The sequence below is a fragment of the Syngnathoides biaculeatus genome, chromosome 14 (genome assembly GCF_019802595.1).
Source record: "Syngnathoides biaculeatus isolate LvHL_M chromosome 14, ASM1980259v1, whole genome shotgun sequence".
Taxonomy (NCBI): domain Eukaryota; kingdom Metazoa; phylum Chordata; class Actinopteri; order Syngnathiformes; family Syngnathidae; genus Syngnathoides; species Syngnathoides biaculeatus.
The window spans coordinates 9,533,848-9,549,381 of record NC_084653.1 but is presented as its reverse complement, the minus strand read 5'-3'; the positions used below and the strand labels follow the sequence as shown (position 1 = coordinate 9,549,381).

Below are 15,534 nucleotides of genomic sequence, written 5' to 3'. Positions count from 1 at the left end.
GGGCGCAGATAGAGAGGCAGAGCGCCGATTTGGCGGCTCTCACGGCCCAGGTCCGGCAAGGATTGGCGATCCAGCCGAGCTACGCTGACGTCGCAACGGCGACTGACTCGCTGCTGACTCAGGTTCACGTTGCCGTGGAAACCGACCCGCCCCCTTGTAAAGTGCACGCCACAGTGGTAACAGACTCGCCACCTCAAGTGCACATCGCAGTGTTGGCGGTTCCGAGCAGAGCTCACGCGGCAGTCGGAACTGACCCGCTCCCGAGACACGCCCACGTGTCAGTTTCGACTGACTCTCCACCTACTCAGGTTCACGTTGCCCTGGAAATGGATTCGCCACCGCGCCACGCCCACGTTGCCGTTTCAACGGATGCACTGCAAGCTCATGTGGCAGTGGGGACCGACCCGATGCCGCCTCTCGTTGCTGTCCAGGAGGTGGCGACGTCTCCACAGCCGCTTCTCGTCCTTGGGAGGTTCTCGTCCGGAGCAGTGGCCTGCCTCGTTCTGGTTCCTGCTTCGCAGTTTTGTTCCTCACAGAGGTCGTCCGCCCGAATCGCCCCGTGGGGACCCTGGTGCTTGGCGTCCGGGTCGTCCTCCTGACCTGTCCACCCGGACGCCTCGTGTTTGGTGGCCTGGATGGCCACCAGTCTGGGGTTCGGGGGGGGCGTGCCCTCCTCCGGACCCTCTACCGCCCACCCCTGCCTGTGTTATTAGTGTCTGGTTTTTTTCGTTTAGGCACGTCTGGGAGCCGTGCCTTTGAGGGGGGGCTACTGTCATGATCCTGCCGCTTCAGCACGAGCTGTGCGGCTGCGCTGATTGGGAGGCACACACCTGTGCCTCATGCGGCCTGATCATCCCCCGTATATATAGGACCCGGTGACGACTGGTCCTGCGCCAGTTCGTTGACCTTTATGTCCCGTTCCAGCACTCTCGTACTCCTGATTGATCCTGTGTGTACCGACCTTCGTCCGTTCTCCGACCAACCTTGCAAGCCTGACTCCTTGATCCTTTTGCCTGCGTTGATTGTTTCCCCGTGTACCGACTCCTTCCTGTCCGCTCATCTGTTGTCTTCGTCCGACGTCACAGCTACCGCTGCTGCGCCGGACTGCCTGCTCGATCCCTGACCTCGGCATACAATAAACGTGTCTCTTCTTGAACTACCTTGCGTCTTCCGAGTTCCTGCATTTGGGTCCTACCTCTCGTTCCGATGGGACGTGACAGGAGTTCGATAAAAGCTTCCTAAGTAAAGAGCAAATAAGTAAAATGTATGCTTCCTTAGCACACATAGCACATAGCATAGCACAATCCTTAAACTCGACTTTACACTGATTTGATCTGTGAGATCGGTATCGGCCAGTCATGAGCATTCTATGCTGATCGATTATGGAAGTAAATTAGTGCCACCAGGATTTCAATTTGAAATGCCACAGAAAACAGGATTTGAATTAAAATGTAGTGATCACATTTTCAATAGTTGAATTTCAGTGTAACTTTTCAATGTTAACAATTCAACTCGCTACAATTCGCTGTCTGGAATCCAACCAGGTACAATTCACTGTCTGAAATTCAACTGGCAACAATTCGCTGTCTAAAATTCACCATCTGTGCCACCAGGCAAGTTTACTTCAGGTCAGAACCGAACACCCAGCCAATCACAGTTACGCTTTCTTAGTTAAGTGAGCATTCTGGCATTTAATAGAGGAATAAAGGTACATTATTTATTGTAAATATATATATTTTTCAGCAATTAAGTACACAAGTCCATCCATCGGTGATCGGATATAGTTATTTTAAACTCGACAATCACCATCAGCCCCAGAAATCATGATCGTGTAAAACCCACTTTAAACAAAAACTATTTTCCTTATTACACAGTAAATAAACCACAGTAACCACAAAAAAACTCCTGAAACTTTTATTTTCAGGTCAAAAACATTTTAAAGAGTAAAATCTAAAAATAATCAAAGCCAAAAGTTTTTCTTGGTTGTAGTTTCTATTTCACATACCTGACTTTGCGCAACAGGAACATGTTGAGTAAGAGGCGCAGCCCAAAGAAGACCACGCCTTGGATGATGGAGGAGATGAACATCCAGCCAAGAACCTCTGTAGAGAATGGGTTCTTGTAGGCATCAATGCCATAGCCTCTAAGAACCTGGACCTCAACGTTCATTCTTGCCAGTTTCATCAGTCCATTTCCAAAGCTGAATTGGGGGAAGATGAGGAAGGCATCGCTCAATATCCTGAAGATATTCTGAATGCTCTCTCTCTGAGAGATACCACAAGAGGTAATTGGGACAGTAGTCAGTTATTCGGCACAGGACACTGCAACTTCCAAAGGTTATTACGTAATGAAAAAATAAATAAATACTGATTCAGGAAATGATACTGACCTTTGCAGCAGGTGTTGTACTTTCAGCCAGAAAGAAGATAATAGAGGTGGATATAATGGTATTGATACTGATGAAAAGGTTAATGCACACATAGGTGATGAAGGCTGTCTCTCCATCCTTGAAAACACCTGACAAGAGATACATCCATGGGAAGGTGGCAAACCTGAGGAGTTGACATGGAAAATGGACTTAATTCAAGAAAATCACTACATTCAGTGTAAACAGTCTACAGGTTGAAATGCAATGACGTTAAAAGAAAATCTTAAATGATGTTACTTGGAGAACAAATGCTAAAATGAGACAAACTGGCTGAAAAACGTACAGGCATTAAAATACTGACAATGCGGGGGGATAATCACTAGATGAGGAGGGTAAACAGTCACGATGCTAAAAGAGGAAGATGGATTACTTCTTCCTTCAGTCGCACAACTCTTTTTCTTTTCTGCCCTATTCTTTCCTTTCACATAATCTCCTTGTTTATTTGATTGGGGCATACAAATAGAAATGAGGGAGGAAAAAAAGAAAATGGTGAAGAAAAGAAAAATACATTAAAAGAAGGAAAGTAGCATAAGAAAACATCTGGGAAACATGCCCAAAAAAGGTGCTTGGTAGATACAGGACGGGTGCCAAAGCACAGCAGAGAACGGCAGCGGGACGGCTGCAAACCAGACCAGTTGGGTGCTGGCTGCTAGATGGAGAAATGTGATTATTCATTGGTTGGGAGGGAGACATCTGTCTGATAAATGAGTTGCACAGTGCTGACTCGCCCTCCTAAGATCTAGGGCCCATTGGCAGTGGAGCAAAACACAGGGGGGTAAACAGTAAGTAGTAGAATTAAAATGATGTAAATATTTGCCGAGGACAGATGTGGCTTTACCTTTGGATGCAACAGAGGAATCCAATTACTGGTGTAAAAATGGGTTAACAACCAAAATGGATAAAGGTTGACCGTGAATTTAAATGTTATTGTCGCATCAATTTTTAAACCTTGGAAATATTTAGATGATATCTAGTGTATATTCACATTCACTGTTATTTTCCACGCTTTATTCAGGTTCCCTTCCTTCTTTTGTTTTATATCTTTGGTGAGAAAAGGCTTCCTATTTTACACTATTTTTTGCCATCTGACTTTGCAAAAAAATGCTGATAATGTAGCTTATATGTGGATGGACAATAGCAACTCTCAATGTTCTCTGCTCTTACTACAATTTGGTGACACACACAAACATGCAGGAAAAGATGATAAATTATAGAGTGGCTTTAGAAATTATCTGTGACTGACTACATTATGTTCTAAATGGTATCAGAATTTTTAATTCATCAACCAAGCTAGGATAATTTGAATCATTGAGTTTTTGCCTCACAAATGAAGCCAAAGAATTTTCCAGTATGCTGAGCAGATAAGGACCCAAACATACAGTATATAAAATATACATGCCGGCTTAAAGCCCAACTCACCCAAAGAGCACCAGAAGAAGTGAAATGGCAGCTAAATTTTGTTGATCCGTGAATGCTGAAATCTGGAAGGCTGCAACAACACCGATGGTCAAACTGACAGGAATCAGATAGAGGATCTGTGGGAAGAGGTCCAAGGAATAATTAATAGCTGATAATTTATTTGATGGTATCGGTTATAAAATGGATGGGGTTGAATTTTAGTGATTTATAGACTGGACAATTAGGTGTTACCATGTCATAAAGGAAGTTAATGGCCCAGTAGAAGGGCTCGCTGATGCCTGCGATGTGCTGAAGCCTCTTGGAGCCGCTGTGACGCTCGTTGACAACATAGACGGAGAAGCTGGCTGTAGTGATCGAATAGCCTGTAAGCACACAAATGGCCACAAGGATCTGGAGCAATCCCAGAGTGCTGTGAAGACAAAAGTGGATCATTCAGAAGTGCTAGTCCAGAATCAATAACAGCAGTACTTTATGAATTGCTGGGGCATGTTTGTTGACAATTAAAAATTAACACTATATGGTGACTTGCACTTAACTTTGGGTTTTTATTTTGGCGCAGCTAAAGTAGCTTCAAGTGGAATATACTGTACCTTGAAAGAAAAAATTACAAGAATCAATTCTAATTACAAAGATTACTCAGCACTCTTTTGCTAAGACATTCCTCAGCATTTTAGAGTGTCTGTAAGAATTGTATCCAAACATCAGGAAGAACAAAGGTGACTTACATTGGACATACCCTGGCTATTAATCTGTTATCGTCCATCTGTAAGGTGTCGAAGGACTTTGAAATGGGGTTTCTCATCCCAACATGTCTTTTTGAACCTAGTTTCCAGAATTTCGTTTGGAATCAATAAATTATCTCCCTAATATATATCGTTTTTACTCTAGGGCACTGAGGGTATTCATCTAATTGTTCAAACAAAATTGGAAGAATGAAGTTGTCTACGGCAGAACGGTGGATCAGCTGGTAAAGCGTTGGCCTCAGAGTTCTGAGGACCGGGGTTCGAGACCAGCCCCACCTGTGTGGAGTTTGCAGGTTCTCCCCGTGCCTGCGTGCGTTTTCTCCAGGGCCTCCGGTTTCCTCCCATGTCCCAAAAAACGTGCAACATTAATTGGACACTCTTAATTGCCCCTAGGTGTGATTGTGAGTGTGGCTGTTGTCTGTCTCCATGTGCCCTGCGATTGGCTGGTAACCAGTTCAGGGTGTACCCCGCCTTCTGCCTGTTGACAGCTGGGATAGGCTCGAGCACTCCCCACGACCCTTGTGAGGATAAGCGGCAAAGAAAATGGATGGATGGAAATTGTCTATCACCCCTCTATGAATTCATTAAAAATACTGTTTCTGTGGAGACTTTTTTTTTTTTTTAAGCCATAACACCACTACCTGCTTCTGTGCAAGTGCAACCTCTTCGAGTTGGCCCGGCCAGAACAAGTGGTTTAATCAGCTGCCCGCAGCGCAAGGAGGATAAAGGTGAAGCTGGCTGAGTGACCAAGAGGAAAGGAAGATAAAAAAAAGAAGGAACATGTGCTGGGAGCTTTAAAGAAGTTCCAATTACAGAACATAGCCAACATAGATCAGGCTCATTATCAGCATCGCCAAGCTTTAGCTTGAGCGTTGTATTGTATCCCATGGGCCGCCACACAGGATAAGATATCTCACTGTGATAAGACGACTGTATTCTTAAAATGGCCAAGACCAAGTCAATACATCAATATCAGCATGGAAGGAGTAAATGGCCCCACATACCTTTCCAGGCTGGAAACTAAAAAAGCTCCCCATGTATACAAAAATACTCAAAAATAAAGGTTTGAGGGTGATGCGATCACAGAAGCACAGTCCATTGGACACACACATTTTGAATATTTTGAAGACTCGATTTCATCCATTTTTTGTACCACTCATCCTCACTTGGGTCGAGAGGGTGCTGGAGCCTATCCCAGCTATCTTAGGGGTGAGAGGCAAGGTACAACCTGAACTGGTGGCCAGCCCTAATCAGAGCCTTCATTTTATATTTCATTAATAAAAGGAAAGGCGCAAAGGTGGAGCAACTGGTTAGAGTGTTTGCCTCACAGTTCAGACAACCGAGGTTCAAATCCCAGCCCCGCCTGTGTGGATTTTGTATGTTCTCCCCATGCCTCTGTGAGTGTTCTCCTGTTCTCCAGGGACTTCAGTTTCCTCCCACACCCCAAAAACGTGTATTAATTGGAGACTGTAAATTGCCCTCATGTGTGATTGTGATTGTGACTGCGAATGGTTGTTTGTTTCAATGTGCCCTGCGATTGGCTGACAACCAGTTTAGGCTGTACCCTGCCTCCTGCCCAAAGATAACCGGGATAGGCTTCAGCACTTCCGTGACCATTGTGAGGATAAGCAGCTATGAAAATAGATGGATGAATGTATTGATGGATGGCTGGATGGATGGATGGATGAATAATTTGCGGAAAAAGTTGTCTTCAATCAGTTATACAGCAACCAACATCAAACAAAAACAAACACCCTCTCCTCCAGTTCTCACTCAATCAATTGTCAAGGCCTAAATATAAAGTATAAAGATTTTATTTAGTGAAGCTGGAAAACAAACACTATAGTATACTGTCAGGACTGTTTTGCTACTCCTGATGTGTTATTGAGGAAAGGTAACAATAAAAAAAAGGTTTATTTACATGGAGTCATCTTCATCTGGCCGGCCAAAGTAGGGATGATTGGACACTGAAATAGCTGCCAAAAAAAAAAAAATGAGCACAAGTCTATTACCACAATAATAACTGTATTGGTAAATTAAATAAAAATACTGACAATGTCAGTCAAAACAGAGCATTATCATTCTGATATAGAAGGATGATTTTATCTTGTAGTAGATCTAACTAATGAATCGGGGCACAGTTTCTCGAAAACCATGTGGCAACAGGTTATCAGTATCACTGGTGTATGTAAATGAAGCCATCTGTTTGACACAAATTGTCCATAGACAGTTGAGAAACCATATATCTCTGTGCTGGATGGATCGGATTGAGCAGGAGTGCGATGACACATCCGTGGGCAAGTTCTAACCTAGAGTGGGATGTCTATTACATAAGGGTAAGTAGTTACATGTCCAAAGCTAAAAGATCATAACTGTCAAAAAGTAATCTCCCTGGATTCTGTATTGTGCAACATCAAATGCTAACACCGAATGGGTGCGTACAAGTACTGTATAGTTTTGCTTTGTTTAAGTTTTGTTTGTGGTGATATGGATATAGGAATATCGCATTTTGAAACATTAGGCATTCTGAATACTAGAGGTACAATCATCAGTCCGAATCTCCCAAGACCCCTGCCTCCACCTCTCAGCGTTATTTGCATGTGATATGAAGTACTTGTATTCGCCAGTACTTCACAGCATACCATATTTCTTTGGATCTTTATCTCCTGGAAGTTTGGAGCGTAGGATAACATTGTTGAGGCTGTTTAAATATGCTGGCATTGTGTGGTATCCCTCAGGGTTGAACCAAACCTGCACTTATACAAACACACGCACACCACATGTGCATGCACACAGAAAAAATGCAACAAAATCATGTGAGGCCAACTTCATATGTCATGCTTTACTTTCCTCCATTAGAAATACAGTACAATTAATTAGATTTCCATCAGAGAAGAGAAGCGATACCTTAGATAAAGTGACATTGTTAGACTTGGGTAGAAGATCCATTTCCAAGTCACGTGGGAGCGGCATTCCAAATTCAAACCCACCATACCTGAGAAATGAAGTTGTGAACTTTTTCAGGGTTTAAACAGGAGCATTTTTTTCTGTGTGATAAAGGCTCTTTACCAATGAGTTCACACTTATGTACACATGCTTACGAAGAGCCACAAAAGATGTGGACAGGGAGAGATGGTCTGTTGGCAAATAATATTGGCAGTTTGTGTCTTGAACCACTTACCTGTTTCTAATAAAGGTATTGGCCGTGGTCAGTAGGTAATTCTCGACATTGATTCCACTTAGGTTGTAAACGATCTGAGAAGACGGGATCTGCCAACTGGCTGGCTGAAATCTTTCCCCATGACAACTCTACATTATATTTTGAAATGAAGCACACATCGATGAATAACAATGCAGCTGTGAATGTGGGCAAAAGAAGAAACAAAACGGAAGGCATGTAATTCTCTCACATGTACTACATTCTTCCTGTCCCTCACCTGTTCCTGAAGGGTACATTTACAGTCACTCAAAGATGTGGATCTGTTCCCCCCGGAATTCAAGTTGTTAGTTAGAATTGTGCAAACCCTTGAAAGAAAAAAAAAATTCACAGAGTGAAATGTCACACAGTTATGTGATGGGAGTGCAGTTACACGCTAGAACACATCTTGTACTTGTTATGATGGGGGGGAAAAGCTAAAAGCCAGTACACATGCAAAGAGACGAAAGAGAAAGGCGAGAGCAAGCCGCTAGTATGCAGCTGCAAGCACTCAAGACTTGACTGCTTTTGTACGTGTGACTGAACAATATTTTGAAATCTAAATTAGTGCAGCTTCATATTTATTTGAGATCTCGGCATTGATGCACTTCACAAGGAGTTTTTAGTTGAACAAACTTGGTGGGGTACCAAATTAGCAGGATGCAAGAAAAATACAGTCTGGTTCTGGGGTCACTGCAGCAATGACAAGCTGCACAAAGTCTTTATGAAAATCCATATGTTAAAGTTTAGTTTGTTTATTCTGCTGCTGCAGGTTGTTCTTGCATTGTGAATTGCATATGGTTACTATTTGAGAGAAATCTCCTTTGTCCAATATAGTCCATTTTTAAAAATGGGTTACTCTCTTTGGGAAGGCAATATTTATGGCTCAGTAAATTTGTTGTGTTTCCTGAAAAGTGAGGGTTTTAGAGATGTAACGACTCTGCCCAGTGCCAGCGAAATGTATGTTTTATGCTACAATACATTGTACGGTTGGTTTCTCTGTAGCAAAAAGACAAGAACGGATGTAAATTTCTAGATTTCTGAAGGACTACACCACATTCTCTTGCTTGTACTTCAAATCCAAAACATTCAATCTCGATTTCACCATTTGATTATCTTTTTTTTTTGCACGCTTCTTCTGGGGTGCCAGGGAGCTTTAAAATGGCTCCAAGGTGTACTTCATGAGTCTCAAAAGTGATTCCGTGACAGCAAGGAGAAAATCTCTGCAATAAACGGGAGGTGTTTATGGAATGCAAATAATGCTTTTGAGCTGCAAGGCTCTGCTGGTGCTGTTGCTGTTTCACTCAGATACACATGGAGCCAAGTAACTGGAAAAATAAGAATGAAGCAAGAGACCCAGAGATTTGTTGGAAATTTAAGAGGAGGAGGAGTAGTAAACTCAAACAAGGTCAAGGCATGGAAGAATGGAAATGAGATCAATAAAAAAAAACTACTGTTAAATATAAAACCTGGCATGTTGTTGTGTTTACATACGGATTACTGGACTGGTCAAGGCAACTGTTATCCATTCCTGGGAATGACATCATAGTGTCCACCATTTGGCTGGATCGTCCATTGTGGTTACTGTGAGAATCCATAACATTATGGAACAAATCAAATTTGAAAAGATGTTTTTTGATTAAATGTTTTATAGATAACATATATATTATATATTTATATATATATAAAATACATATATTATAAAAGACACCACAGAGGAACTTGGAATGGCACCTCAGATTTTCTTTGGTACATATCCTATACCCGATATCCTTGATCAAATAGCGGCAGTTCTTAACACAAAGACATTCTCCCTCAACACTCTTAATGCTATTCATTTTGATCTTGAATTACATCGACACACATCACATCTCTATCGTTACTTCCCCTTGGGGCGTGTCTGCCCTTCAAAGAACCTCAACTTTGTGATACCCAAAAAGTGATGCAGGGACACGCTGGGCCAATTTAAGTAAATAAGATCCATCAGCCCTTAATTAATATTTCATCAAAAGCAAATTGCCTTGTTGCGGGATGTACTTTATTGATTATTGTGCCTCCTAGAGGCACATCAGTATGCAAGGTTTTCGCACAAAACGTGGCAGAGACCTGAGGACTTGTCCAAAGACCTTGACATCAAGTAAAGTAGATGATTTTCAGAGGTCATTTAGTTTTATCTGATTCTCAGTCAATCACAAATAAGTATTTGGAGTACCATCTATTCTGCGCTCCACAAGAACTGACCTGAAGAAAGAGTAACTTGGTCTGATGTTGTAGAGTGCAGGGCTAAGCTCCAGCTCAGGATAGTGCCACACATCATTCTTGATGGATCCCAGGCCCATAGCAAATGCCACAAACAAAACAGGAAGTAGGAGCTGGGAGATCAGGCCCCTGTAGTCTCTGCAGCTGTGATGGAACCTCTTGATGAGAATAGCTTTGATTTGCTGCCAAGCAAGGGCCATCCCTTGTGCTCTGTTGGAACTAGTCAGGTCTAGGCGAAATGGTGGAAAAAAACAAACCAAGTCAAAACTGAAACTTATTTTCAGATTCTCTGTTGGCTAGATGAATCACTCAGTTAAAACAGATAAAACAGTTCATGTAAAGTATATGGGAGGGGTGAATTGAGCAAAGGATGGCAGGAGATAAAACGACAATGAGGTATTAGGGGGACACAAAATGAAAAATTGGCCAAAACTGCAAAAAGCCATAAAGGAAAGGGAATGAAGTCAGAATATAATGCAAGATTCATAACATAGTTTGCAAAAATTTATGCTGATAATATTATGACTTTAAACCTTTTTCACGACTTCATATTTATAACTATATTTCTATTTTGCATAGCACGCATACTCAGCACAATACAAACCAATAGAGAAGGTAAACCATGCATTGTCTATATACTTACTAATTTTGTCAGAACCTGGGATCATGTCACTTGGATCTGCAGGGAAAGTGTCAATGGAGTCAGTTTCTGAAAGCGTCTCTGAGATAGAAAAAGGTCTGTTCTCCTCATGAAGACTTCCTTTATTTTCCTCAGTCAAATGGAGGAACACCTACAGAGTTGACAAAAAAATAAACAATAAACAACTAAAAACAATGTGTCAATAGCCCATGACACAGTCAATGCAATTTCCCAATGGATGACTTTCTTTTTATACTAGTACAATGAATATTTATATTTTCAAAGTCATCTGTTTAATATAGTCTCACATTTAGATGGGTGTGAGCTTACCTCTTCTAGGGTTGTATCTGAGATACCGTAGCCTCCCAACTGTAGATCATCCAGATTGGCGTCCAGCGCTGTCAGAAGAGAGCTGTATGAGGAGGCATTGGATGAGGTGAATGGGGGCAGAGAGTAGACCAAGTCGCCCCCCTGGGTCTCTTTTAGCCGTGCTTCCGGTACATGTGCTTGGATAAAGGCCTTAATTTCAGCATCATCAAAGCCGTCAGACTCAAGAACGTGCGCCTGAAGACATGAAATAAAGATGGTACTTTTATGTCGAATGCAAACATTTTTTTAAGATACTATTTTATCTAGAAATGGCAAAAATGCTAACATTTTATTCTTTTCAATTATTACATGCTTCACTCAGTTAAAAGCTGAGCTCTCACATGGTTGTTTGTTCATTATAGAATAACAGTGGGTGAATGGCTATTTCACAGTTTTTGCACCATAATTCAGATGTTTTACAGTACAGTAGTTTACTACAGCAGTGTGAATGCAGTCACACAATATTAAAGCCCCACCGCCGAAGCCGTCCGTGGCGCCAACGGTCAATATACACATTTACCACCAATGACTTCCGTACGCGGATCTTTTGTAACGTTCTGAGAGGATTACGTCCCCACCCCCCAACTATTGTTTTTTTTTCATTTGGAACCCACAAAGCTCTCGTCCTTTGCACCTGTGCAAACAATTTTTCCCGATGAACCAGGTCTTTTTATGTACGAAGAGTAAATCCATCCTCCCAAGTGTTTTAACGATATCCAGCAATACAACGAGCCAGCATTTTGGCTAACACGAATGAACAAAGAGCTACCTTCTAGCAGGTAAAACCAGTATAAACACACGAGACCACCTGAGTGCGCTCCTGCTGTTAACGTCACTTCCTGCTTCTTCTCCAAAACAAATCCCTCGGGAGGATTTTCATGGGGGAAGTTACAAAAAGCCATATTTGTCAAAATCATGTTGTGTGGTGAAGAAATGGATGGGTCCATTCCGGCTGCCTTTTTTTTTTGTTATTATTAAAAACATACTTAAAATCATCCTTTTCGTGTAAGTGAGGTATTATTAAGTATTATCTCTACCCATTCACACAGTAACCTGTCACAGGACAATATTGTAGAACACTTAACCTAGACACCTGATACTTTCGTGCACATTGTTAGGAAGTCATTATAATGACCTTTTTAGTGAGAGTGAGTTTGTAGCCCTGGCCCAGCTTATCTTTCAGATAGAAAGGGGAGCCACAGCATTTTAACCCTCCTCGCTCCAGGAAGGCAATCCGGTCACTCAGCGTTTCAGCTTCATCCAGGTGGTGGGTAGACATGATAATGGTGTGCCCTAAGAAAGCAAACACAAACCGCCCCACCCCCACCCCCACAATTATTTGTGTATGCATCAAGCTAAATGCCAATAAACATCATTCATTCTCTGCCGACTTGACTGTATAGCTCAGGTCAGCAGTAACCTCGACTAACTCTGACTTTCAAGGGGCTAAAAGCAAAAAATATTTAATTGTTCTTGTTTCTTGGAGACCATTGTCCAATGAACCCTAATAAAGATCATGCAAAAAAATGACCATATACATATACAGAATATAGCACAAAGAATCAGAACATGATTCTTTTCTCTTTTATCAGTTAGCATAGTTTCCTCAAACCGATAACTTAATTCAAACTAACAAGCTTATTGATTTTTGAATAACAAAAGCAAAAAGGCTTGCAAAGCAAGTCATACACTGAAATGGACCTTCAAACTGTTATCGAATATTATTCTTTGCCCAAACAAGACCGCCATTTGAGTACTAGAAGAGCTTGGCCAGTAGCAGTTAGGCTGGGGTGACGAAAATTTGTGTCGTCAAGAGCATGGACTCACGTTTTTTATTTTGGATAATAATGTCCCAGATGCTTCGCCTGGAACAAGGATCAACACCTGTGGTGGGTTCATCCAGCACCACTAAGCGGGAGCCACCAATGAACGCAATGGAGATTGACAACTTGCGCTTCATACCGCCAGACAGTGTGCCCACCCGCTTGTGTCTGTGAATGTACATGCCCGTCTCCTCCAGGATCCTGGATGATAAAACAGTGGAAAGAGGTCAAGACAACCTGCACATTAACATAATCTTTACCTGTATATGTATTACAGGTTCATATGTGGATTTCAAAACTGTTTTTCCTAAAGGGGTTCCTTTTAGAACACAGGTGTCAAACTCAAGGCCTGGGGGCCTGATCCAGACCCCCACATGATTTTGTGCGGCCCAAAAAGGCAAATCATGCGTGTCATTAAATAATTCTTGTTGAAATCTGTCCCAAAATGTCAAATTATCTGATCATGATAACATTGAGACATTGCAAGCATTTTTCTTTTACCAAACATGAACAATAGTTGAAAACCCCATTAATCTTGACTTAGGATCCAAAACTAGTTCACAAATTTCATGTGTGATAGTGATGAGGTGATTAAAAGATTTTTATGGTTTCACAGTCATAACGGCCTCTGAGGGAAACCCTAACTATGTGGCCCGAAACAAAAATGAATCCCCCCGCCCCTTCCCCCTATTTTAGAGGGTGGTTCCATGTGTTTAACGTCAATTATATTATTTATTGTTCTTTACTTTAAAAAAGCTGATTAAAAATAGCAAAAAGACTAGAACAAATCCCTTAAAGTATTCAGCCCACACTAGTATTTTCTTCTTGCACTAATGGTCTTATAGTGTATGTATCTCATAACATCCTCTTCCTTTTGCAATGGTAAATCGAAAACTATATTTCAAGAGTAACAGGTGGAACAATTACGTTATCTTTACCACCGGAGATGCATATAAATTAAGTGTGGCTATAAAATGTGCTTGACTACTATCATGTTTAACTTTTTCTCCAGAGAACCACTGGCATTCAATTCTAGCCACTGTAACAACTTCGCACATTTCATTTTTATTAGGGGGAGATACTGTCAACAGAGCAAAGACCACTGTTTCACCATGGCCGATAAAAACTTAAGACTGTAAAATACACACTATATTACATTACTGCATCATGAACAAGTCAAGACATGATCCTTAGGGGCCCAGTCCAACCTCAATATGAGACAGCAAACATTCATTATACGTCGAATGAGTCAACACTTACGTTCGAACCTGCTCATGCAATTCCTTCTGGGACCAGTGTGGGGCCTTTATTTGGCCATAGAGCAGGAGGTGCTCCTTGGTGGTCATGTGATCAAAGAGAACATCATATTGCATGCACACACCCAGGTCTTTGCGGACGTCATCCAAATTTGTATGCATGTCTCGGCCATACACTTGAACCGTACCAGATGATGGCGCAAAGAGACCTGTGAGGAGTGACCTAACCACACAGAAAATGTAACATTACATTGAGTTAGTATTTTACCCGGTATAATAAAACCTGAATGGGAGCATCTTATACTGTAATTAAAAACTGGTCATTTTTATCTATTATGTAAACTATAACTGAGACGATTTAATCACTAGTACTTACATGTACCAGCCTCAAAGTAATGAAGTTGTAAGACGGTACCAGATGTGTATGTTAATGTATTTCACAAAATATCTTGTGGACGAAAACACAATCAGAATGTCATTGTAGTACTTGGTCGCTAACTCTGTCACGAGTTTCAACCCCCCGCACCCCAAAAAATGTGATTAATTAAGCAAAATTGAATTGTTTTCCTTGTGATCCGAAGTACACAAAATGTGGGTTCTCTCAATTTGCTTCCCCACTTAACTAAATTGTTTACCTTATTGTTGGGAATGGTGAATATATTTGCAAATTTGTAGGTGGAAAAACTACATTTAAAAAATGCAAAACCCCAATCCCTCTGTTAGGATTCTCCTGGACTGTTCAGCTGAATTTTGTAATCACCAAATTGTCCTTGGTTCTTATCGGCACTGAGAATGTGCCTAAAAATGTACAGAACATGACGTTAATTGCTCCAGTTCTTGGCAACCCATTATCTCTGACATAGAACTTTTGCTCAGGTCAGCTAAAACAACATACACAATGAGTAGCAGTTCTATGCTCTGATAACAGGGAGGCACAAAGAAAATAAAAAACACAGATGGATTCAGAACAGTATATTAATAGAAAGTGTGTATTGGTACTCTTTTTTTTCGATCAGGAAAAAAAGGAGATGTGGCAATTTACATACATGGTAGTAGTCTTTCCAGCTCCATTGTGACCTAGTAGTGATGTGACATGGCCCTCGTAGAAAGAAATGTTAAGGTTCTGAATGGCCATCCGGTCCCCATAGACCTTAGTGAGACTGTGAAGGGTAACACCCACTGGGAGATGAGAGAAGTCCTCGCCTGTCTGAGAGAAAAGCTGGCTCTGGCCTGAGAGAATGGACAAATGCAGTCAGTAAATCCAAGAGCCACTATATAGGACATAAATGGAGAGGGTGGGAGAAATACAGTTCAGTGTTTCAATAAGGCGGAAAAAATGGGGGACCATGAAAAGAAGACGCGACAAGACAACAAAGAGAGAAAATCTCAGAGCAGAAGAAG

General features: G+C 41.6%; 1 protein-coding gene across 1 annotated transcript in view; it reads right to left on the bottom strand.

Annotated features, from left to right (window-relative positions):
• The window catches only part of abca12 (ATP-binding cassette, sub-family A (ABC1), member 12), a 44,129-nt gene that overhangs the window by 14,563 nt on the left and 14,032 nt on the right, over positions 1 to 15,534 (bottom strand). Inside the window, exons 20-36 of the mRNA XM_061841144.1 lie at positions 15,180 to 15,363; positions 14,138 to 14,356; positions 12,882 to 13,078; positions 12,190 to 12,347; positions 11,016 to 11,249; positions 10,689 to 10,836; positions 10,028 to 10,274; positions 9,281 to 9,370; positions 8,028 to 8,115; positions 7,772 to 7,899; positions 7,498 to 7,585; positions 7,233 to 7,341; positions 6,512 to 6,566; positions 4,079 to 4,256; positions 3,848 to 3,963; positions 2,390 to 2,552; positions 2,006 to 2,265 (exon numbers count right to left, since the gene is read on the bottom strand). Coding sequence (XP_061697128.1) covers positions 2,006 to 2,265; positions 2,390 to 2,552; positions 3,848 to 3,963; positions 4,079 to 4,256; positions 6,512 to 6,566; positions 7,233 to 7,341; positions 7,498 to 7,585; positions 7,772 to 7,899; positions 8,028 to 8,115; positions 9,281 to 9,370; positions 10,028 to 10,274; positions 10,689 to 10,836; positions 11,016 to 11,249; positions 12,190 to 12,347; positions 12,882 to 13,078; positions 14,138 to 14,356; positions 15,180 to 15,363 — 2,662 coding nt within the window. The remainder of the gene's footprint in view (positions 1 to 2,005; positions 2,266 to 2,389; positions 2,553 to 3,847; positions 3,964 to 4,078; positions 4,257 to 6,511; positions 6,567 to 7,232; positions 7,342 to 7,497; positions 7,586 to 7,771; positions 7,900 to 8,027; positions 8,116 to 9,280; positions 9,371 to 10,027; positions 10,275 to 10,688; positions 10,837 to 11,015; positions 11,250 to 12,189; positions 12,348 to 12,881; positions 13,079 to 14,137; positions 14,357 to 15,179; positions 15,364 to 15,534) is intronic.